Below are 24,300 nucleotides of genomic sequence, written 5' to 3'. Positions count from 1 at the left end.
AGTTCTGCCAAGAGAACAAGCTGGTCATCACAAACACTCTTTTCCAACAACACAAGAGACGACTCTACACATGGACATCACCAGATGGGCAGCATCGAAATCAGATTGATTATATTCTCTGCAGCCAAAGATGGAGAAGCTCTATACAGTCAGCAAAAACAAGACCTGGAGCTGACTGTGGCTCAGATCATCAGCTTCTTATAGCAAAATTCAAGCTTATACTGAAGAAAGTAGGAAAAACCACTGGGCCAGTAAGATACAATCTAAGTCGAATCCCTTATGAATCCACAGTGGAAGTGAGGAACAGGTTTAAGGATTTAGATTTGGTGGACAGAGTGCCTGAGGAACTATGGGTGGAGGCTCGCAACATTATACAGGAGGCAGCAACGAAAACCATCCCAATGAAAAGGAAATGCAAGAAAGCAAAGTGGCTGTCCAACGAGGCCTTACAAATAGCGGGGGAGAGAAGGCAAGCAAAATGTGAGGGAGATAGTGAAAGATACAGGAAATTGAATGCAGATTTCCAAAAAATAGCAAGGAGAGACAAGAAGGCCTTCTTAAACGAGCAATGCAAACAAATAGAGGAAAACAATAGAATGGGAAAAACCAGAGATCTGTTCAAGAAAATTGGAGATATGAAAGGAACATTTCGTACAAAGATTACCATAATAAAAGACAATAGTGGAAAGGACCTAACAGAAGCAGAAGACATCAAGAAGAGGTGGCAAGAATACACAGAGAAACTATACCAGAAAGAAATGGATGTCTCGTATACCCCAGGTAGTGTGGTTGCTGACCTTGAGCCAGACATCCTGGAGAGTGAAGTCAAATGGGCATTAGAAAGCACTGCTAATAACAAGGACAGTGGAAGTGATGGTATTCCAGCTGAACTATTTAAAATTGTAAAAGATGATGCTGTTAAGGTGCTACACTCAATATGCCAGCAAATTTGGAAAACTCAGCAGTGGCCAGAGGATTGGAGAAGATCAGTCTACATCCCAATCCCAAAGAAGGGCAGTGCCAAAGAAAGCTCCAACTACCGCACAATTGCACTCATTTCACACGCTAGCAAGGTTATGCTTAAAATTCTACAAGGAAGGCTCAGGCAGTATGTGGACCAAGAACTCCCAGAAGTGCAAGCTGGATTTTGAAGGGGCAGAGGAACCAGAGACCAAATTGCAAACATGCGCTGGATTATGGAGAAAGCTAGAGAGTTCCAGAAAGACATTTAATTCTGCTTCATTGACTATGCAAAAGCCTTTGACTGTGTCGACCACAGCAAACTATGGCAAGTTCTTAAAGAAATGGGAGTGCCTGATCACCTCATCTGTCTCCTGAGAAATCTCTACGTGGGACAAGAAGCTACAGTTAGAACTGGATATGGGACAACTGATTGGTTCAAAATTGGGAAAGGAGTACAGCAAGGCTGTATATTGTCTCCCTGCTTATTTAACTTATATGCAGAATTCATCATGCGAAAGGCTGGGCTGGATGAATCCCAAGCCGGAATTAAGATCGCCGGAAGAAATATCAACAACCTCAGATATGCAGATGACACAACCTTGATGGCAGAAAGTGAAGAGGAATTAAAGAACCTTTTAATGAGGGTGAAAGAGGAGAGTGCAAAATATGGTCTGAAGCTCAACATCAAAAAAACGAAGATCATGGCCACTGGGCCCATCACCTCCTGGCAAATAGAAGGGGAAGAAATGGAGGCAGTGAGAGATTTTACTTTCTTGGGCTCCATGATCACTGCAGATGGTGACAGCAGTCACGAAATTAAGAGACGCCTGCTCCTTGGGAGAAAGGCGATGGCAAACCTAGACAGCATCTTAAAAAGCAGAGACATCACCTTGCCAACAAAGGTCCGTATAGTTAAAGCCATGGTTTTCCCAGTAGTGATGTATGGAAATGAGAGCTGGACCATAAAGAAGGCTGATCGCCGAAGAATTGATGCTTTTGAATTATGGTGCTGGAGGAGACCCTTGAAAGTCCCATGGACTGCAAGAAGATCCAACGCATCCATTGTTAAGGAAATCAGCCCTGAGTAGTTACTGGAAGGACAGATCGTGAAGCTAAGGCTCCAACTTTGGCCACCTCATGAGAAGAGAATACTCCCTGGAAAAGACCCTGATGTTGGGAAAGTTGGAGGGCACAAGGAGAAGGGGACGACAGAGGACGAGATGGTTGGATGGTGTTCTCGAAGCCACAAACATGAGTCTGACCAAACTGCGGGAGGCAGTGGAAGACAGGAGTGCCTGGCGTGCTCTGGTCCATGGGGTCACGAAGAGTCGGACACGACTAAACAACAATAGCTCAGTGCTGCTAACCCTGACAGGTAGCGGATCTCCAGGGTTTCAGAAAGGAGATATTACTGGCCCTGCCTGGAGATGCTGGGGATTGAATTTAGGAGCTTCTGAAAGCAAAGCAGATGCTATGCTACTGAGCTACCGGCCCTTTCCAGGAACGTAAGTTGCATTATGCAGAGTTGGTCCATTGGCCCATCTAGCTCAGTACTGTCAGCACTGACTGGCAGTGGCTCTTCAGGGTTTCAGATGAGGGTCTTTTCCAGCCCTTCCTAGATATTGAACCTGGGACCTTCTAAATGGAAAGCAGATACTCTACCACTGAGCTACGACCCTTCTTGGAAATACAGGTAGAGGCTTTATACTGAGTCCAATCACTGATCCCTCTAGTTCAGGGGTGTTCATTGTGGTGCCTTACACTGTGGTCATGGATGTGAGAGTTGCAGTCCAGCAAAATCTGCAGGGCCCCACATTGGCTAGCCATAGTCTGCCCTGACTGGTAGTGGCTCTCCAGGGTTTCAGGTGGAATGTTCCACTTCCCAGGTCTACCTGGAGATGCCAGCTATTGAATCTTGAAGCTTCTGTGTGCACGGCAGATACTGCCACACTACCTTGAGTCAAACTATCAATCCATCAAGCTCAGTATTATCTACACTGACTGGCAGCAGCTCTCCAGGGTTTAAGGCAAGGGAAACTCCCACCCTGACTAAGATTGAACCTGAGACTTTCTGCATGAAAGGCAGATTCTCTGCCTCTGGGAGACAGCCCTTCCCTCCACTGCAAATAAATAAGAATTGTGTGCAAAACAGTTGTTTAATTAAGGGTGCCAGGAACTGTAGCTCTTTGCGGGTAAACTATGGTTCCCAAGATTCTCTGTAGGGAAGGCATATGCTTCTGAATGCCAGTTACTGAAAACCAGAGGAGGGGAGAGTGCTTTTGTGCTGGTATCCTGCTTGTGAGTTTCCCACAGGTCTCTGGCCAGCTGCTGTGAGGACAGGGTGCTGAACTAAACATTATCCTGATCCAGCAGGGGTGTCCTTATGTCCTTATGCTTTAAATGTGCTTTTAAATGTATGGTGAGGATGTGACCGGCATCTGGCCCAGCAGGCACTTCTCTCCATTGGTGGTAACTCTTAAACCTGCCACTCAGAAGAGGAATGGGTTAAATACCACCCACCCCAGTTTTCTTTCCTTTTTAACCTAAAGTGGGTCTAATGAGCCAGTAATTTGATTTGGTCTATAACATGCTTTTAAAGCGAGGGGATAAATACAGCTGGCCTGCATAAAAGGTAGCTATTAAAGGCTATCCGGAATAGGGCATAATAACTTTAAATTAATAGCTCCCCCTCTTCTCTGTCAGATCCCGCACTTTGGCCTTACTTGGGATTTTGCCATATTTATTCTTTAAAAGGGCGGGCGGGCGGGGGGGGAGCAAACTTTCAAACCGTGCCTGCTGGTCTCTCGGGCAGCCATTTAACCTCCGTTTATGAAGAAATAAAGGGAAATTGATGCTGATTCCAGCCTGCTTCGGGGGATCATTGTGCGGTGTAAGAGCTATTCTGCCTGCAATTTACCGGTCGGCCTTGTCATCCCCATGACGGCTGCTTCTGATCAAGATAAAGCTTTATAGCCAGGGCATTTGCTGCTAACAGCAACCTAATGCTGCATTTTCATTTGGCTGCAATTAATGTTAATGCCTGCGACGAAAATTGTCATTAAAGACCATTTTAAAATCCATTCAATTTGCATAGGCGCAGCCCATTTGCTATCGGGTAAAATACTTGCTGTCGTTCATCACATCTTCCTTTTGCAGCCATTTCCTCCCCCTCCCTCCCACCCACTCCCTTTTTTAAATAGAAAAACCAACTTTATTAGCAGTTTGCTCTCCCCCACTTTAAAACGTGAGATCTGTAACATCACAGCTGACCCGGCACCATGCAAGGAATAATATTAATAATAATAATAAGTTTTTAATTACCTGTATTTGTAACCCGCCCATCTGGCATTTTACAAGGTATGCAGAATATAAGAGCCTGGCTGCTGGATCAGGCCAATGGCCCTTCAAGTATGGTATCCAGTGGCCAACCAAGATGCCTCAGTGGGAAACCCATAATCAGGATCTGAGCCCGAGTACTCTCCCCTCCTGCAGCTGGTAAGAGATTGAACCTGGGACATTCTGCATGCAGAGCAGATGCTCATCCACTGAGTTATAGATGCTTCTGATAAACACAGGAAATCTGTCAGGCCATTGATCCATCTCCCTCTGTGTTGTCTGTACCAGGAGCAGGGAACCTTTAGGCATCCAGACCTTGCTGAACTACAACTCCCATCAGCCCCAAGAAGAATTACCAGACTATATCTCCACTGCATTTGCCATGAATTCATACCAATCTCTGTCAGCGGGAATGTCAGTGGAGTTCTGGAGTGCTGCGGCAGCCCTGTGGGGGCTCAACAGATCCCAACCTGGAGTTCCCCTGACCTCACCACTTCTGGCTCACCCTGCCCCATCCTGCTGAGCGCAGCCTTGCTGGTACTCGGAAGACACTACAGTGGTACCTCGGGTTACATATGCTTCAGGTTACACACACTTCAGGTTACAGACTCCGCTAACCCAGAAATATTACCTCAGGTTAATAACTTTGCTTCAGGATGAGAACAAAAATTGTGTTCCAGTGGCGCGGCGGCAGCAGGAGGCCCCATTAGCTAAAGTGGTGCTTCAGGTTAAGAACATACCTCTAGAATGAACTAAGTTCTTAACCCGAGGTACCACTGTACTGGGTTCGCCCAATCCCCCAAGCCTCTATTATATGAGATTGGAGCATACAAAAAGAGAGAGGTAAATAACAGGGGGAATAAAATCAGTTTCTCCACCGCTACCCCTCTGTGGAATCCCTCAAGGAGGTGCCCCACTTTCTTCTGCTCACCTTGCTGGCCTCCCATATGTCATGTCCGCAGGTACTTTCGGAGGCGTCTTCTTGAAGCGCCTCTCATCATCCTCGCAGAGGCGGATGTCCTTTTGCTTGCGGTACAGGTTGCTCTCGTGTGCTGTGACAAAGCCGGCCTTGACGGCTCGGCTGTTGCAGGCCTTCTGGTCGCGGGGCCTCTCCTTCTCCGGAATGCTCTTGGGCTTCATAGAATTCCAGTGGCCAATGGCTATGGGGAGACAACAGTAGAGTCGTACCATGGTTTTTGAACAGAATGCGTTCTGGAAGTCTGTTCAACTTCCGAAACGTTTGAAACCCAAGGCGCAGCTTCTGATTGGCTGCAGAAGCTGCAGGAGCATCCTGCAGCCAATCGGAAGCCATGGAAGCCATGTCAGACATTCAGCTTCCGAGGCAAAGTTTGTTTACTTCCGGGTTTGCGGTGTTCAAGCTCCAAGTTGTTCGTGAACTAAGCTGTTCGAAAACCAAGGTATGGCTGTATTTGTGTTATGCAGTGAAGAGTATTTGTGGAAGCTGCTCCTGTGCAGAGACTGGCCAGGCAGACAGGGGGGTGGTTGAGGTTAAAGCAGTTAACTGTATAGCTTTCAGGTTGAGGACTGTGTGCTTGTATTTGTGTTTATATATTTTGGAATTTTTGAAGACCCTACCTGTTGACATCAGGCAAGTGCCTTGAGTGAACTTTTTTCAGCATCTGCTAAAAACATTTTTGTACGGGCAAACCAATACAGATATATAGAATGCTGACTTGTTTTAATCTGGTTTTTAGCATTTTTTTTAATGTTTCAAATAGTTGTTTTTGATCATCTAAATTGATAATCTCATTGTTTTAATCTTTTGATAAACCACTTTGAAGTTTTCCATTTTGTTTTTACAATGAAGTGGTATATAAATTTTATGATGTGTGTGTGTGTGTGTGTGTGTGTGTGTGTCTGTCAGAGAGAGAGAGAGAGAGAGAGAGAGAGAGAGAGAGAGAACTCCCAGCACATAGAAAGCTAGTTGTCAGTGAGAAGTCTAAGCTAGAGACAATCTTCCTGAGGCTCCCCCCCCCCCAGGGGTGGACCTGGTTTCCCACTGTTGCACTATTAGTGTTGTGTGAGATATATATATAGGTGGGGGTGGGCAAGACAGAAATCATCCATGCAGTGTCTGTATACATAAATAGCATCCCTTCTACTTTAGCCCTAAGAATGGGGAATACCATGCACAGTGAATGGCCTCTCAAAACTAGGGTCTTTTACATGGGTGTTTGCTGCAGTATACCATTGATGCAATAGTAACATACCCATGCTGGATTCATACTGGACTGTCTGCACATCATTTCACATCATTAGTTGTACTATACCACTTCCACAACATTACCACATTACTACCTATGCCCCCTGCCCACTGCCTAAACATTTATGGTACAAAAAGTTACAGGATTTCAGCAGAAATTTACGGGACATACACTCGCAGGGAATGAAGCAGCGCATCCTCCCTAGAACTTTAGTAAAGCTAAGGTAAAGGGACCCCTGACCACTAGGTCCAGTTGTGGACGACTCTGGGGTTGTGGCGCTCATCTTGCTCTACTGGCCAAGGGAGCCGGCGTACAGCTTCCGGGTCATGTGGCCAGCAAGACTAAGCTGCTTCTGGTGAACTATAGCGGCGCACAGAAACGCCGTTTACCTTACCGCCGGAGCGATACCTATTTATCTACTTGCACTCTGATGTGCTTTTGAACTGCTAGGTTGGCAGGAGCAGGGACCAAGCAATGGGAGCTCACCCCGTCGCGGGGATTCGAACCGCCGACCTTCTGATCGGCAAGTCCTAGGCTCTGTGGTTTAACCCACAGCACCACCTGCATCCCAGAACTTCAGTAGAGCACTGAAAATGGGATGGTATAGCACCTCCCTGTCCCCAGACACCACTCTGAGTTCAATATCATCCACAAATGCACAATTTTTAAATGATGTTTTGGGGGCCCAGGATAATGCCACATGAAAAGAGAGATTCAGGAAATCACAAAAATGCAAAAGACAGCACACTTTCTTCCTCTGAAAAATGTGGAAAGGTGAAAATATATCAGCAGAAATTAACAGGAAAATGCATCCTTATGGCCCTACCTTCGGCAACGCCTCCGTCCAGCCCATGCAAATATAACCCATAGTTGAAAGCATAGCCGGGGAGAGTGTAGCAACTTCTGCGGGGTTTCCCAAGCTCCGGCTGCAAAGAGAAGTAAAAACAGTCATCTTAAATATTCTACCAGCTAAATAATTTATTTATTTGCAGTCATGAAACCCTCATTTTCTGTGAGCAGAATAAATCACACAAAGTAAATTCACATGTAGAAATGCCTGATTAGTGCCAAGGCTCTGCTTCAGCATAGGAAACTGCTTTATATTGAGTCATACCATTGGTCTGTCTAGTTCAGTATTGTCTAGATTGACTGGCGGTGGCTCTCAAGGATTGCAGGCAATACCTATCTTTCTCAGCTTTTCTTGGAGATGCTGCTGGAGATTGAACAAGCGACCTTCTGCATGCTGGTCAGATGCTTAACTGCTGAACTATGGCCCCTTTCCAAATAGGAACAGAGGAAGCTGACTTACACTGAGACCAACTTGCCCAACCCCGCTCCAGGGCAGATCAATCTAGATAAGTTTGGCAAAGTCCAATCTGTGATTTTGGTAGTTGCCATTCTTCAAGATTATCAATAAAGTATTTTATAAAAGTATGCCATATTTCATTTGTAGCATTCAATGCACTTAATCTCTTTTTTAATTCCTCTGATACAGAATAGACCATACAGTCTGTTTCCAATGAGAGATACACAGATTTTCCCATCCTTTCCAATTCTGTGCCACTATTAGGTGTGCCACTGCTAAAAGAAAAGTGATTAGTTCATTATAACAAAGGTCAGATTGCCCTTGTTTGAAAATAGTTAACAATTCCAGATTTGGAGTACATTCCACATGTTGACCCGTAATATACCTCATTTATGTAAACACCCTCTGACAGAGGGGCTTCATATGTTCAACACACCCATCACATGTGAAATGTTGTACCTATACTATTGCAGCCTCTCCAGTACAATGGTGGGATAGTTTTATTAATATAACTACACTATTTAATGGTGTCAAATGCCATCAGTGTAGTAATTTAAATGTATTTTCTCATATCCAGGTTGATACTGATTTTAGTGGGTTTTTAGCCCACATTTTATTCCAATCCACCTCTGCAATCTCTATCCCTGACTGGCAGTGAATCTCTAAGACTTTAGACAGATCTCCCAGCCCTGCTTGGAGATACCTTTAGGGACTCAACCTGGGACTTGGGACCTTCTGCATGTAAAGCAGGTGCTCTACCACTGAGCTACAACCCTTCCCAGCATCTGTTTTCAAATATTATTTCATGGCATGAAGAAAGTGTATATAGAATTTTTTTTTCTCTCCCCCTCTCATTAAAACTAGAACTCAGTTGACATCTGAATAAAGCTGAATGTTGGAAAATTCAGGACAGACAAAAGGAAGGACTTTTTCACACAGCACAAGATTTAAATATGGAATTTGCTCCTGCAATAGGCAGTGGTGTCTGCCAACTTGAATGACTTTAAAAGAGTTGGCCACTATGATGGACTAGATGGGCCATTGGCATGATCTAGCAGAGCTGGAAAATATTTTGATTTTTTTTTTACAGAGGCAGAAAAAAAATCTCCAAGGGTTTCTTTGGTTTGGTGGTCACCATTAGAAGCAACAATTTCACAACAGCTCTCTCTTTCTTTTTTGCACTCTCTCCCTCTCCATCAACCTAGCATTGTCCTGAGAGATTTGTGTGCATGGGTTCATATGTATGGGAAATGGTGGTGTCCACACAGAAAAATATGGTAGAGAATATTTAGATGAAAATCTGTATTGTGGCTGCATTTCCCCCTAGGACAAAAGAGAAAAACCTTAAAAGAAATATACCCAGAGAAACTGTCTAATCCACACAAGATCTGCAAAATTTGTTTATTGCATTTATATCCCACCCTTTTTTCTCCAAGGAACTCAACATGGTATACGTGGTTCGCCCCCCACGATCTGGGCAGCGGTTGGCCCAAAGTCACCCAAGTGAGCTTCACAGCCGAGTGCAGGACCTCTTCTACGTCTTAGTCAGACACTCTAGCCACTTCATTACACAGCCTCTCCTCACAAAATCCGGGCTGCTCTTGATCCAAAGCAGCTAGACCCCGACTCAAAGATTCCCCTTGTAGCTACAACCCTACAAAGAAGACCTCCAAATTGCACTAGAACCGTGAAAACATTTGTGTGAGCAGTGTCGTAGCGTGGGGGGTGCAGGGGGGCCGGCTGCACCGGGCGCAACATCGGGGGGGGGGGCACTTGCACTCGCAGCTCTCTGCCCCTACCTGGCTCACTCACTCTCCACGGGTTAGGGGGCGCAAATTACTTGCCTTGCCCTGGGTGCTGACAACCCACGCTATGCCACTGTGTGTGAGTCCCTACAAAGGGCCCACCCTTCGCAGGCAGAAAAAGTCACTAAAACACCAACTGATGGACAAGTTGAAGCGGGGGAAGAAGGACAATATGGGGGTGGCCAGAGGAAGGTTCAAAAGAGGGCATGGGGGGAGAGTGGGCACACAATAGCTGGCCTCTTTTTATTTAGTTTTAAAATTAACTCCTTTTATTCCCTTCTGTGTACCCTGGCTTTGTGGTGTCTGTGGGATTAAGTGACCTCTGATCACTTCTTTGTGCCTTGACCAGGATCTCCATGGTGAAGCCAGCCAGAGATTAGCCCTCATGATGACATCATATTGTTTTAAAGGGGAGGGCAGGGCTGGGGAGAGCCAGACCAGACCAGAGGCTTTTGGCGGAGTGGTTTGACAGGAGGCCTGGAAGGGCAATGCCTTCAGGATGGCCCATGTTCGTGAATAGGGATGGAAGGATCTGTCAGTTTTGGTGTCTCATTTTTCCAATCTTAAATTCAGTCCTCCGCCTTTCTGCAGCAATTTGCTTTTTTAAAAAAAAAAAAAAAAAAGTACTTATGAAAATTTGGCAGCATTTATTCAAATCAACAGAACTTTGCCATTTTGACAAATATATATATTTTTTGCAAGCAATTTCTTTTAATATGCATTTTTGTATATTGTTGTTATTATTCCACATTTTGTTTAGTTATTGCATTTATATCATACCTTTCCTCCGAGGAGCTCAAGGTAGTATATGTGGTTCTCCCACTCCCCTTTTAACCCCCTGTGAGGTAAATTAGCCTGAGAGGCAGTGACTGGCTCAAGATCACACCCAGTGAGCATGATGTGCCTGTACATTTCATCCACTTTGGCCAAAAGCAGTAGAAAATTACAGCTGCATTTAGATTCCCTGTTATTGTTAATGGGAAAACTTGGAACTTTGTTTTATAGAGGGCAGTTCAAGAGCCAAATTGCAGATCAATTATGAGAGCATCCACAGTGACCCAGGAACACTGCAGAATTTTAAGAGACACACAATGTAGTGATATTTCAGTTTCTGGTTAGCAAAAAAGCTAGTGGGTTAATCTTTAGCACCAGTGAGATGTGCAGAATGGCAGAGGGAAGTACTGCAATGTGACACAAGGTGGCAGCCTTCTTTCCAGCCACATCCACCACCTCATCCCCTATAGCAGCCTGGCCTCATCTTCATCTTTTCACCAGCTTTGGCTAGAATGCAGATTCCCCCGCTTTCTTCTCCTGACAGCTGTCCCCACCAACAGACAACTTCATTAAACCTAATTAAGATGTAATTTCGCTGCCTTATTTCCACTCTCTCCGCTGTAATTAAAACCCATTTCTTGCTATCTTCCAGGCGGGCCTAATAATTTTCTCTGGGCACCTTCTGAAAGCTTTGCTCCCTTTATGGCTTCGATGATGGCAATCGAGCCTCCTAAACACTATTTATATGGCCACATTTGGAGACATCCTGCCTCAAATGTAGAAGGGGACAGAACCTTTAGGGAACCTAAAATTTAATGCCAGATTTCCACTGTTTATTATAGGAACACAGGGTGCTGCTTTAGATTGTTTTGCTCAGACCAGGGGTTATTCTCGCTACCTGGAGATGCCAGGAATTGAACATGGAACCTCCTGTGCTCTTAGCTACAGACCTTCCAGTAAGACACAGGAGCACAGGAAACTGCCTTATACCAACTCAAACTAATGGTCCAAGTGGCTCAGCATTGTCTAGCAGCAGCTATTCGGGGTTTGGGGCTGAGAGGCTTTCCAAGCCCAACCTGGAGATACAGATGACATGCTCGGACCTGCAAAACTCCACAGGTCAGCTACCTATCCTAATGCATGCATATACAATTCTTTGCAGTGGCCCGTTTACATCTACGAGTGCAATACAATGTTGGGGTATGGGGTATGCCAGCCAGTCTGTTCCATTCCATTCCATTCCCTCTCCTTGATTGTTTGATGCAGGTCTCCAGCCTAGTAATGGGTACAAAAGTTCATATACTGAGGTGTGCCTTAAAAATGCACATATTCTTGAAAGGAACATACCAAAAGAAAACAGAACAAGAGAAAACGACTTCACAAAAGATTTGCGTTGTAGGCAAAATGTGTGCATGTGAGGAAATCCTCAAAAAGGCTGTTTCTAGATTTGCAGTGAGTGCCCCCAGACTAACGGCTCTCTGCAGCACTATTTTGTAGCTGCTACAAAATTAGGGGTTAATATTTGGAGGAAAATAAAAAACATGAACAAACGAATGAAAGAAAAGCAAATGAAATCAAGTGAGTCCAGGATTTCAAATTTTATTTATTTATTTATTTATTTATTTATTTATTTATTTATTTTTGTAAAAACCACCCTTCATCTGAAGATCTGAGGGCAGTTCATAGCATAAAAGCACAAAATAAAAACACAAAATACATAATGAAACAAACAAAACAAACCCATAACCCATCCAAATGCGTTCTGTAGGCTGCTGCAACCACTACTGCTTCCTTGAAAAGCGACCTTGTGTACTTGTGGGGTTGGATGTTCAGAAAACGGGTGGGGCGACCCTTCTATGATGAAAGGTTGCAGTGTGTGGGACTTTTAGGAAAGGTGAGTGAGAGGTTAGAAGTTGGTAAAATTGTCCATGGTATGGAAAAAGTGGATAGAGAAAAGTTTATCGTCCTCTCTCATAAAACAGTGGTACCTCCGGTTACAAACTTAATTTGTTCTGGAGGTCCGTTCTTAACCTGAAACCATTCTTAACCTGAGGTACCACTTTAGCTAATGGGGCCTCCCGCTGCTGCCGTGCTGCCAGTGCGTGATTTCTGTTCGCATCCTGAGGTAAAGCTCTTAACCCGAAGTACTACTTCCAGGTTAGTGGAGTCTGTAACCTGAAGTATTAGTAGCCCGAAGTGTTTGTAGCCTGAGGTGTTTGTAACCCGATGTGTTTGTAACCCAAGGTACCACTGTACAGTGGTACCTCGTCGAGCATCCGGGATCCATTCCGGAGCCCCAGACGCTCGATGAAAGAGATGCTCGACAAAACATCGCTCTGTGCGTGTGCATGGAGCAGTTTTGCGCTTCTGCGCATGCGCAAAGCAGCAAACCCAGAAGTAACCTGTTCTGGTACTTCCAGGTTTGCCACGGATGTCTGCCGAAATGGACAATCGATGGGGCAGATGTTCGTGGAGGTAAGACTGTATTAGAATTTGTGGGCATCCAATGAAGCTGAATGTTGGCAGATTCAGGACACATTAAAGAAGTCCTTTATGCTGTTCATAATTAAACTTGGTTAAATGTGTTTGTTTTTAAAGTAAAATGATTTAATATGCATTAAGGTTACTGTAATGTGTATGGGTTGCTCGTGCAACAAAGCCTCTCCAGGCTTTGTTGCCTTGCTAAACCTTTCAGTCTGGGCAGCCCTTCACTTCGTGGCTGCCTCAGTCGCTAGCAGAATCCGTCAGTGGGCGTTTCTTAAATCTTTTCCAACATAAAAGTTGTTTGACACCCAGTCTCCTCCTACTCTCTCTGCGCGGAAGTCTTCTGCGCAGGGTGGGCGTGGGTAGCGGAGGACCCGTGCTCTCCCCGCTGGTGTCCGGTGAAGAGTCCTGGAGCCCTCTCGCCGATTCCCCCATCAGCCCCTCTATATCCCTGGTGTTGCGCTTCCCCATCTGCGGAGCTGCCTCTCTCCCTGCTGGGCCCTTCTCCAGCATCATTTGAGAGCCTTCCCTCCGCCTCTAGCTCCGATGTCAGTTCCCTGACAGTTACATTTCATCTTTTTTACCTTTTGTAATCATAAACTGCACATCCGTTTCCTTCTGGGATGTTTTACAATAAACTCAGTAAATCACCCAGCTGTGTCCTATATTTACTTATTGGTAATCGTATCAACTTAATATTCCTAAACTGTTTTTCTTTCATTTCCTTTTTCTGTAGCCTGTTATTAAAATTCAATAAAATATATTTCGAAATAAAAAAAATAGTTGCTGGATGCCCCAGAAAGGGAGAGTGCTCTTGTACTCAAATCTTGCTGGCAAGTTTCTTGAAGGCATCTGCATTGCTACTGTGAGAATAGGATGCTGGACTAGATGGGCCATTGGCCTGATCCAGCGGAGCTCAGGACATTCTTTCTGCAGAGCAGGAGGCCTCAGTGAAGGTTCAGGAGGGCTCAGAACAGCTATGGGGGGAGTCTGAACAGGAGATGGTGACAGCAGTTGAACACCTTGTCACCTATAACCAGGCAATGCCTTTGCAGAGGGAAGCAGACCCACCCTCTCTGACAGAGCTCACGTTCGCAATCCCAACACCAACATTTCCATGATGTGTGTGCCCCACTTTGTCTTTAAAAGTGTTGCAGGTGGGTTCCGAAACTTGTTGGGATATCTTCATTGCTTCCATCCACTGCTTGCCCTGCTTCTGAAGTGTAACTTCTGAGCACTGTGTCTGCTGCTGAGCCTGCACCATCATCTGACTGAATATGTATCTCTGTCTTACTTACAAGGCAGAGCCTTTGTCTGCATGTACCGTCTGGGAGAAGGATACCAGGGTTGAGATTTGTGGTGGTAGTGAGGAAAACGTGTTGTGCATGCTTGCAGCAATGGCCAGAAGCTAGTGGTTGGTGTGAACTGGCTAGTGCCCCTTCATCACATCACCAATTCACTTTCCACTAATCCCCAGAGCATTGTTGTCACTATTTTTAAAATGTTGTGTTTTTTTTTAAAAAAAGAAGAAGAGGCAAATGATGAAACTGCAAACTGATAAATGCATGGGGTTAGGGTGCGTGAGACTGACAACTCACTTAGGGTTGCTGTGTCTGATGGTAACAGACCCATTGAAATTCATGGGTCTGGCTAATTTTGAAATCCATGCATTTCAGTGGGTCTAATCTAAGTAGGACTAGCATTGGATACAGCCCCTAGCACTTAGAGTGATGGAAAGCCTATCTGCCATACATGTTGCGAAGTCAGGAGGCAGCCATGCTCACGATGTGGGTAAAGAAACTGCTCCAACATCTCTTTAAATATGACGTCTTTCTTCACCCCTAAATGGGTCTGTCCCTCATCAGAAGCTTCTGCAAGCCATGAGGTCACACCATTCCTTAACCTGTTCAAGAGCCCTGCTTGTTTCCTTCCCTTCTGCTCTGCTTTGGGTGTGTTTTTATTATTTCATTACACTCCCTTGCATAGTCAAACTCCTCATCATGCTCCCATTACGATTATTATTTCTGATTTACGGGTCCATGCCAGGCGGAGCAAAGGCCCGAAGTCTTCCCCCACCTACCCCGCCTCCTTTCCTCCACAACAGCTTGAAATCAAGCCGTTCATTTGCATTTACATGATCTCGCTGCGCAGCTTATGAGATGGAGAGATTTATTTGCTACTTAGCTTGATGTTTGATTACACTTGGAGAAGGCGGAGAGCTACAAAGTGTGGGGGTGTGGAGAGGCATGTGTTGGAGAGCGTCCCTGAGGGAACTGTAACACGGCACATCGGGTTTAGTTAGATGATGAAGAAGGAAAGGTTTCATGGTTTGGAAGGGGACGGTCGTTTTATCAAATATGCGGGCATAAAAAGGGAGTGTGTGTGTGTGTGTGTGTGTGTGTGTGTGTGTGCGTGGCCGCCACCGCATGTTGTGTGTTGTTTAAAAGAAGCAGTTCTTTATTACTGCTGCTAATATATCCTTGTATTAGGGAGGGACAGATCTCTCAATATTGGTTTTCCTCATTTTCTCATGATACCATCTTGAGTTCACTTTGCCATGTTTTCACCTTGGCTTCTAATCATTATTATTTTAGAAAGCTCTGGTGAAAATGCACCAACATTTTAGTCATGCCCTTCTAGAATACACATTTTTGTGAGTATTCCCCCCATATTATAATGAAATTTTATATACATTATTTTCACAAAGATGTCTGCAAACAGGACATCAAGGCTGGCAACATTACCCCACCGTGTGGGAATCCCTTGTAGACAACCACAGTGCCTGGAGACAAAGGAGAAATGACTGGTAGGAGCGCAGAAAGAAGAAATGCCATGGTACGCCTGCATCAGCACAACCAGACACCTTAATTTGCCCCAGCTGCAACAAAACGCGTATCTCCTGTATCAGTCTCTACAGTCATAGTATGTACTGCAACTCTCTAACGGTTTGACTTCACACCCACAGGCACACTCTTTTATTGTCTCCTGAGACAGGCGGATGCCAACCAGTACAAATATGTGGTCCAAGCATACTTGGAATACTGCGAACAGTTCTGGTTGCCTCTTCTCAAAAAGGATACTGTAGGTTTGGGAAATGCTGAGAAAAATGCAACTATGATTATCAAGGGGTTGGAGTAACTCCCCTTTGAGGAAAATCTACAACATCTGAGTTTGGGAAAAGAGAAAAGGTAAATAAGGCAGGACATAATAGAGGTGTATAACATTTATTCATAGTGTGAAGAAGGTGAATAGAGATAAGCTTCTAGAACCCAAAGGCATGCAATGAACAAGAACATTGGAAGATTCAGGACAGGCAAAAGACAGTACTTTACACAGTGCGTAGTTAAACTATGGAACTCATTCCCACAATATGTAATGATGGCCACCAACTTGGATAGCTTTAAATGAGGATTAGACAAATTCATGGAGGAAAAGGCTACCAATGGTTACTAGTAATGTACTACTAGCTACAAGGGCTATGTTCTCCCTCCACTGTTGGGAATCGCAAGCAGGAAGAATGCTGTTGTACTCCTGTTCTACTTGCCAGCCTCCCATTAGGGCATCTGACTGGCCACTGTGGGGACTAGATGGGGCTAATGGCCTGATGCAGCAGATGGCAGATGAACAATCATCGTCCATATTCGATTGTATCAGAAGAAAATAGTTGGAATTTAGCTCCGAGGCTGCCAAATTACCAAAAGATCTGCTGCCTTAATGAAGTGAAATTACTAAAAGGCTGCCTTGGCTGAGGAGTAGCCTCACAGTCATTGGAGAGACTGCCTAGAGGATCACAGACTTAATTGCTGAGGGCTTACAAAAACAGAATAGCCCATTATGGCTAAAAGAACGCTTGTTGCATCCCCCTGTATCCGACTCTCAAAACTGGCAGGCTTATTGCGGGCTGGCTGAATCTTGCCTCTTGTCTATATCACACTGAGCACAAGCTCTTGAATCTGAAGTGAACATTTTGAGATGGGGTTGGGTGGGAATGACTAGACCAGGCTGTAATTACTGAGAGAGGGGGGGTGGCGGAGGTGGGGGGGAGGAGAGAAGAGTGAAAAAGAACAGCGGGTTTTTCTAATGAATGACAAGCTACTGGGTGGAAATCTAATTTGGTCTAATTAAGCAGCCTTTGTGAGGATTTGTCTTCAGATGAGAAGGAACCAAAGGAGATCTAAATGCAAATGAACTCTTAGGAATTCGGTTTTAAAGGGCCAGCAAGACAGAAAAGCACTTAAGAACAGGTTCTTTCTGTGTGTTTGTGTGTATGTGTGTGAATAGGAGAGGGGATTGGTAAGACTTTAACTTCCTACTTGAAAACAGGGTGTTTCTAAGCAGAAATAACTTTTTAAAAATATTTTTGTACGCCTAGTGTTGTGCACTGGCAATTGGCAAGGTCTGTGCACTGGAAATTGACAGCAAGACTTTACTATCTAGGCCCAGTTGCTTAGTAACTTTAAACACGTGATGTACGAGTCTATGACGGTATAACAGTTGCACAAGTGCATACTTGCTGTTCAATAAAGTTTGTGGAGGCCTTAAAGCTACTCAGAACCAAATGATGATAAAGCCACCTGTGTAGCAATCTATCATTAGAGATCACTGTCTATCATTAGAGAGTGTGTTTCGAGAACAAGTGAGGCTTTTATATCATTGTGAATCACAATAATATTTAATCCTTACTTTTTGTAAAAATAATAATGAGTAAGGGATAGGAAAGTGGTGCTAGTAAACAAAAGCGGCAAAAAGAGCAGCAGGAAATACTTCAACGTTTAAAGCTAATCCTGTCATATGGCTTTGTACAGCAGGCAGAAGCAGTCCTACATAATCCCTCTGATACGGAAAACTCATGTTTACAAACGGAAGAAAATCAAGTAGACCACACTGAGCAGTCTGAGCAGACTAAAGAACAACCAGTCAACCATGTTGCCAGTAACTACCACTACAGGTACAGAAACTTCAGGAGAGGAGAAAATGACAATGAAGTGACCTTTGACCTACAGTGAAAGAATTAATACAAGGTGCAGAAGGAACATACTACAAGATAGTTACACCAAAAGAAGCAGTTCATGTTCATTACTGTGTTAAAGAATTAAAGGAAGTCCAAGTGTTGCAGACACAAAAATACCAATTGTTCATGCTACTAGTGACATTTCAGAGACAGTAATGATATAGGTTTCTGGATGACACTGAATAACGAGGAAATATTCTGAATTGAGAAAGGTCCATTGGAATGTCAGCACTGGGTTGGACCTCCTACCTAGAAGCGAACATACGGAACCAAGCCCAGTTCTGCTCAAATAATTTATTATATTCCACCAAAGTAAATGGAGAAACCTACCCCCTTGCACTTTCACCTGTACATCAAATAAGCTCAACCAGAAAAAATACATTTCAGCCACCAGTATATATATCAAATAATGTTGTCATGGACTGGTTGAGCTCAGAGAAATGGTGGAAGGAACCAGCTGGGGAACCACCAAGAGAGAAAGGTTTAGAGCCCGGCAACTGGTGGTGGGACAACGTCGAGTGTGCATGGTGTAATTTACTACCAGCTCACTCCTGACATATTCTAGGAGAAAATTCGACAGCTTTTCCAAATGTGGAAACACTTTTCAGATTGTTGCTGCGTTTAACTGGTTACAAATGGTACTGGCGAAAGATCCCTTTCTAGACTAAAAAGAGTGATCTGTGGTCAGCAACGTCCCAAGATCTGTTGTGTGATCTAAGCATTCTCTGCATAGAAAACAATAAATTGTGGCTTGCTGACTTTAATGATATAACTGATAAGTCTGCATCCAAGAGAGCATGAGAGAAACTGTTCTGACTCTGTATGTAGTGTATGGTCTATGTGAATGGTCCATGTGAACATCTTCATTAATGCCATACTTTCGTTAACTTATTAAGGGTTATAAATCTATAAACAATCATTTTATTAATGCTAAAATTTCAGCAATTTTCTATTTTCATTGCATAGATAAAAAAGAGAATGTGGTTTTGTTTCTTATGATCAGATGCTATCAGGTTTGGGCCTCCCAAGGTCCCCTAGCCCAGGGCCTGCAGTTGCTTTAATTTGGACCCAGATTGCTCCAGATATTGCACCTGTGACTGTGTTTGCCAGGTCAGTCAGAGAAGTGTCTGGGCAGCAGGGTGGGCAGTACACCAGCTATAGGGGTGGGTAAATCAAGGGAGTTTGAGTAAAAAGTAAGCAAATTCCATATAATGTAAGAACATAAGAAGAGCTTTGCTTGAATCAGGCCAATAGCCCATCTAGTCCTGCATCCTGTTCTCACAGTAGCCACTGAGAAGTCTGTAGGAAACCCACAAGCAGGACTCAAGCACAAGAGCGCTCTCCCCTCCTGTGGTTTCCAGCAACTGGAATTCAGAAGCATTGCTGCCTCTGACAGGGAAAGGGAGAACAAAGATATTGTGACTAGCAGACACTGATAGCCTTCTTCTGCTCCATGAATTTGTCTAATCCTCTTTTAAAGACATCCAATTTGGTGGCCATCATTGCCTCTAGTGGGAGCAGGGAGCATGTAGCAAGCTGGCCAGCCAATGGGTGCGGCTTTGGATCCTGACCGTTAGTGTTTTATTAACGTAACAACACTGGCAGAGGAAGGACCCCGCCTCCAGCAGCCTTGTACCCCACAATTCCCATAAGAAATCAAATATAATCCTATTTAAGAAGCTTTAAATAATTTTGAGCTTTCATATTGACTTATTAAAATGCAGCTTACAAATGCGCCTCACTTGCAATCCTTTTACAAGAAAGGGGTATTTTTTTAAAAAAAACACCACCACAGATGGAAGGAAAGATGATTGGAAAGATCAGTGAGTGAGAGAAATAGATATTTTCTTCTCCAGCCCTTGTGAGATCCATTCTCTCTCTTCCTCTCCCCAGCACCCCTGGCACCCAGTCCAGTCCCAGACAGCTGTATGACTCTGGCTGGACTATTAACAGAAACCAAAGCCTTTGGGAAGGTGTTATGGAGCGGGTTATATCTCCCTGCTTTTGACAGTCTTGCCTGTGCAGCGCAAGAGGCCCCGGGAAGTGGGGCCAACAAATGGCAGACCAAGGTTAGGGAGCCTTGCTCAGAGCTAAAGGGAGACACTGTCTCCATGCAAACACCACCTGCCCTGCCCCTTGCCAAGTCCCTGGATTTTGTGCCACAGTGTGGGGACAGGGACGAGAACAGCGAGAGGCAAGCAGTCCCATGGGGACAGATCACCCTAGTATAGCGATGAGCCCAGTACTTGTCTGTTCTAATACAAGGTGTGGAAAGAGCAGACTTTATGGGGGGGAAGACATCCGCTAGGATTTTTTAATTTTGCTTTTTGGCAGGGTGGAACATGCCGCTTTCAAAGTGGCATCTTGAATCTTTGCTCCCAGGCATGCTTCTGGCTTGGGCTCCTTAATGTAAATTGGTCTACTCTAAGTAAAACTTAGCTAAAACATGTGAACTTGCTGGATGGACCACAGGTCCATCTAGCCCATCATTCTGTTCTCACAGTGGCTGACCTGTGGGAAGCCTGCAAACTGGACATGAACCCTTCTTGAAGAGGGCTCTGAGGTCTGATCTCTCAGTCGAAGGCGTAGGGCAAAGCCTTAGACCACAGTTGATTCAAGGCAACAGTTGCTCATCTCTTACGGCTGTGTGACTGAAGCAGTGGGGGGGGGGGAGCCTGTTGTAGTTCCACCAGTGATATTTGAGGTAGACCTTGTACCTTCAATGGAGGTAGCTGCAAATCTGGAACAGGGCTCTTTGTGTAAGGGGTACTTCCTGTTACACCAATGACTGGCCTTTCATGGCCCATGCATCAGTCAGTCCATCAATTGGTGCTGCAAATCTTAGTATTTGAGTGTTAAAATGTGTGTGTGTGCGTTAAATTGACTCCCTGAAAGCAAACCAACTTACAACCACTTAAAAATTTGCCCAAGGTTTAATACTGACATCTTTGTGGAACTCTGCTTTATCTTGCAGTCCCCAACTTGCAGGCATAACAGAAGGTCTTGTTGTGTCAAAATCATGGTGTGCATGTGTGTGTTTTTTAAAAAACATGGAGAGAGAAAAAATGTCACACACATCCTGTGACAGCTGCAACCAAAGTCCAACCCTCAGGCATGAATAAAAAAGTTATTAGTTGCATTACTTCCCCGCGAAGTGGTTTGACATATTAGAATGTCACGATCACTAAAAAAGGTGTAATGAGCAGGGTGTGTGCTGTTGCCCATCAAGCTCAGTCTGTGAAATTTTGGCATGTTGAACGTACATTGCTGTGGGGTATGGCTTTGCAAGCATAGGGGGAAAATGAGACTGTGTATTCCAGGGAAGTGCAAGTCTCAATTTAATGGACACAGGCAAATTTATTGCATTTTAGGAAGGTTTAGGGTTGCCAGTTCTAGGTACAGAGGAGAAATTAAATTCTTTTTGCATTTTGATGAGGAATTATCTAATTCACACTTCTTGAACCAATATGTGAAACAATCTTTAGATATTTGCACTTCCCTGAATTTTTACAGTGCAATTCTTGAACCCCCAAAAATGTGTTTATTAGGGGAAACTGTGCATGAAAATACATACAGTGGTACCTCTGGTTACGAACTTAATTTGTTCCAGAAGTCCGTTCTTAACCTGAAACTGTTCTTAACCTGAGGTACCACTTTAGCTAATGGGGCCTCCCGCTGCTGCCACCGCACGATTTCTGTTCTCATCCTGAGGTAAAGTTCTTAACCCGAGGTACTACTTCCAGGTTAGTGCAGTCTGTAAGCTGAAGTGTCTGTAACCCAAAGTACCACTGTATATCGTTGGAAATAACATGCAAAAAGGCATTATGCGAGGAGAAAGACTCTGTGTTGGTCAGAAAGTAATGGCTGTTTCCACCTGCCTTGCTCCACCCTCCATCCACAGACACCTTCACAAGGGGAGGTTGGTTTAATCTGTGCTGCCCCCCCTCCAGTGAAAAATTATGAGTCATGGGGGTGAGGCATAGCTGTCAACATTTCCCCTTTTTAAGGGAAATTCCCTTATTCTGAATAGGATTCTGAATAGGATTCTGAATAGGATTCCTCACAAGAAAAGGGATGGGGTGTGGAGAGTGTGCGTATGAACTCAACAGTGCTTAGTTTATTTTTGGCTGCTACTTTGTTAATGTTTTTAATATTGTTTATAGATTATAAATGCTGTATTGATTTGTTGATTATATGACTTTTGGTTTAATTGTGATGTTTAACTTATTTTTCAGTGTCCTCTACATTCTAATTGCGTGTGAAGACCCCCAAAATAAATACACAATAGACACAGAATTTTAGTTTGTTTTGGCAATAATTTTGGCCACAACTTTATTGATTACAGCATGTGAATGGTTGCTTAGGCATGGTTCCTGACTACCTGAACCTGCACTGTGGCAGGAACAGGACTGACAACTGGGCACCACCAGAGGTCAGTAAGAGAAAGCATTCTGGGGAAGCACGAAACTGGCTTCAGTCTCTCAGCTCACCCCAAATGCTCCCAGGGACTCTGGCGTGGCCCTAGCCCCCTGACAGGGTTCGGACAAAAGCAAGGCGAGCCCCTGGATTCCTTTAATGGAATTCCCTAGTAGCAGCAAATGGAGGGGCAGGCACAGCCAACCACTTTCCCTCCGAAAACAATGCCTAACCGCCAACCTTACAAAGCTGTGACGATTTGCTACATGGTAGGCAAAAACCAGAGGGCAACAGCCAAACAGCCAAATGACAAAATTCCTACTGGGCCCCTGCTTCAAAACAGATGACCCCTAGACAGGCATAGCAAGGCCAAAAGAACAGCCCTAAATATAGGGAGGGAGGGCAGGTGATGCGGTGCATGTTGCAAGGAAGAGGAAGCTCCCAGCAACGTGCAGCAACTTAAATAGCCCATCGGTAGCCAATAGACAACCCAACAGGCCAAATATCTGCCCCAGCAACTGAGGGGCAACCAATGGGGTGTTGTGGCTATCCCCACAACAAGGAGGCAGTTTAGGTGATCTCACCGCAACATGTGCTCTCCATGATGGAGGACACAATTTGTTTCACTGATGATTTGTTAATTATTCTATATGACTTACGGTATGCTGTATGTGTGATGTTCTATTACATTTTATAATGTTATCATTATTTATTGTTTGTAAGCCGCTGTGCAATTCATTTGAATAAAAAGCGGCATAGAAATATAATAAATCAAATCAAATTATACCAAGGCTTGAGAAATTCAACAACGTGTATATTGGTCAAAACTGCATTAAAATAGAATCACAGTAGAGCTGGAAGGGACCCAACCAAGGCTGGAATGTTTGTTGGGAGAAATTCACACTTAAATGCTGATGTATTTTCGTGAGGTTTTTTTTTTTTAATGTGGAAGATTTAATTTAAGATTGGGGGAAAACAGAAACTGGGAGAAACAAACAAAAAGTACATATTTGTCCATCTCTGCATCTCACTCAGAGCATACATACTTGTCCCTTTAATAGGTCACTGTTAGAGCACATGCCTTGCACTGAAAAGGTCCCAGATTTTAAACCTGCAGGCTGACGGCGACCAGAAATTACATTTAGAGAATACGTTTTGTTAGTTTGACTCATACATGCACATAAACAAGCAAGGACTTCTGTGTTGTGGCCAGGCATGCCAATTCTAGGGGGTGGAGGTATTGCCAGCCTCCTCAATATTCCTTAGCAGGTGGCTCAGCCTCCCCCATGAATATTGAGGGGGTGGAGGAGGCCAAAGCATTGCTTCGAGCATGGTTGGTGCAGCATCAATGGAAGGCTGCACCGGCCTGTGTGGTGTCAGGAGTTGCTGTGCAGGTCGGTGCAACCTCATGCCAGGCCCACACTTGTCCCCCACATATGATGTCACACACATGTGGCCTGTGGCACCCCCGAATCTGGGGGGCAACCCAGCGCTGTGGCCGTGGCACCCGCATTATGAAACCATATTCACCAGGCTCTTAATCGGCATGGTTTTAGGTACCAATTTAGAAATGCAGTTTTTGCTCAGGCTCTTGATAAACAGCAATGCTGAATTTTTACTGCTGCGTCAGAATATTGGGTTGCCGCCAACTAAGTACCCAACTAAGTACTACACATTTAAAGCAACATCATATCACTTTAAAGTCATGGCTGCCCCCAAAAAGTATCCTGGGAACTGCAGTTTGCTAAGGGTGCTGAGAGTTGTTTTGCAACCTATTCCGCACACAGAGCTACAATTCCCATAACTTCCTGGGAAGAGGGATTGATAGTTAAACCACTCTGGGAACGGTAGCTTAGGCAAATGGCATCCCGCTGGTACATTATGTACCAGCTCATTAGCGAAGCAAAGTGTAAGTAAACATTGCATGCGGCTCGCCTAACTTATTTCAGGCGCAGAATTCTCAGGGTAACCTAAGAGCAG

General features: G+C 44.5%; 1 protein-coding gene across 1 annotated transcript in view; it reads right to left on the bottom strand.

Moving 5' to 3' along the window:
- CFAP77 (cilia and flagella associated protein 77) overlaps window positions 1-24,300 on the bottom strand; it is a 96,064-nt gene that overhangs the window by 35,904 nt on the left and 35,860 nt on the right. Inside the window, exons 2-3 of the mRNA XM_083485366.1 lie at window positions 7,351-7,450; window positions 5,231-5,459 (exon numbers count right to left, since the gene is read on the bottom strand). Of these exons, the coding sequence (XP_083341492.1) occupies window positions 5,231-5,459; window positions 7,351-7,450 (329 nt within the window). The remainder of the gene's footprint in view (window positions 1-5,230; window positions 5,460-7,350; window positions 7,451-24,300) is intronic.

Source organism: Podarcis liolepis (genome assembly GCF_965112155.1).
Source record: "Podarcis liolepis genome assembly, chromosome: Z".
NCBI lineage: Eukaryota > Metazoa > Chordata > Lepidosauria > Squamata > Lacertidae > Podarcis > Podarcis liolepis.
Note: the sequence above shows the minus strand (reverse complement) of the source record. Positions and strands in the feature narration are given on the sequence as shown.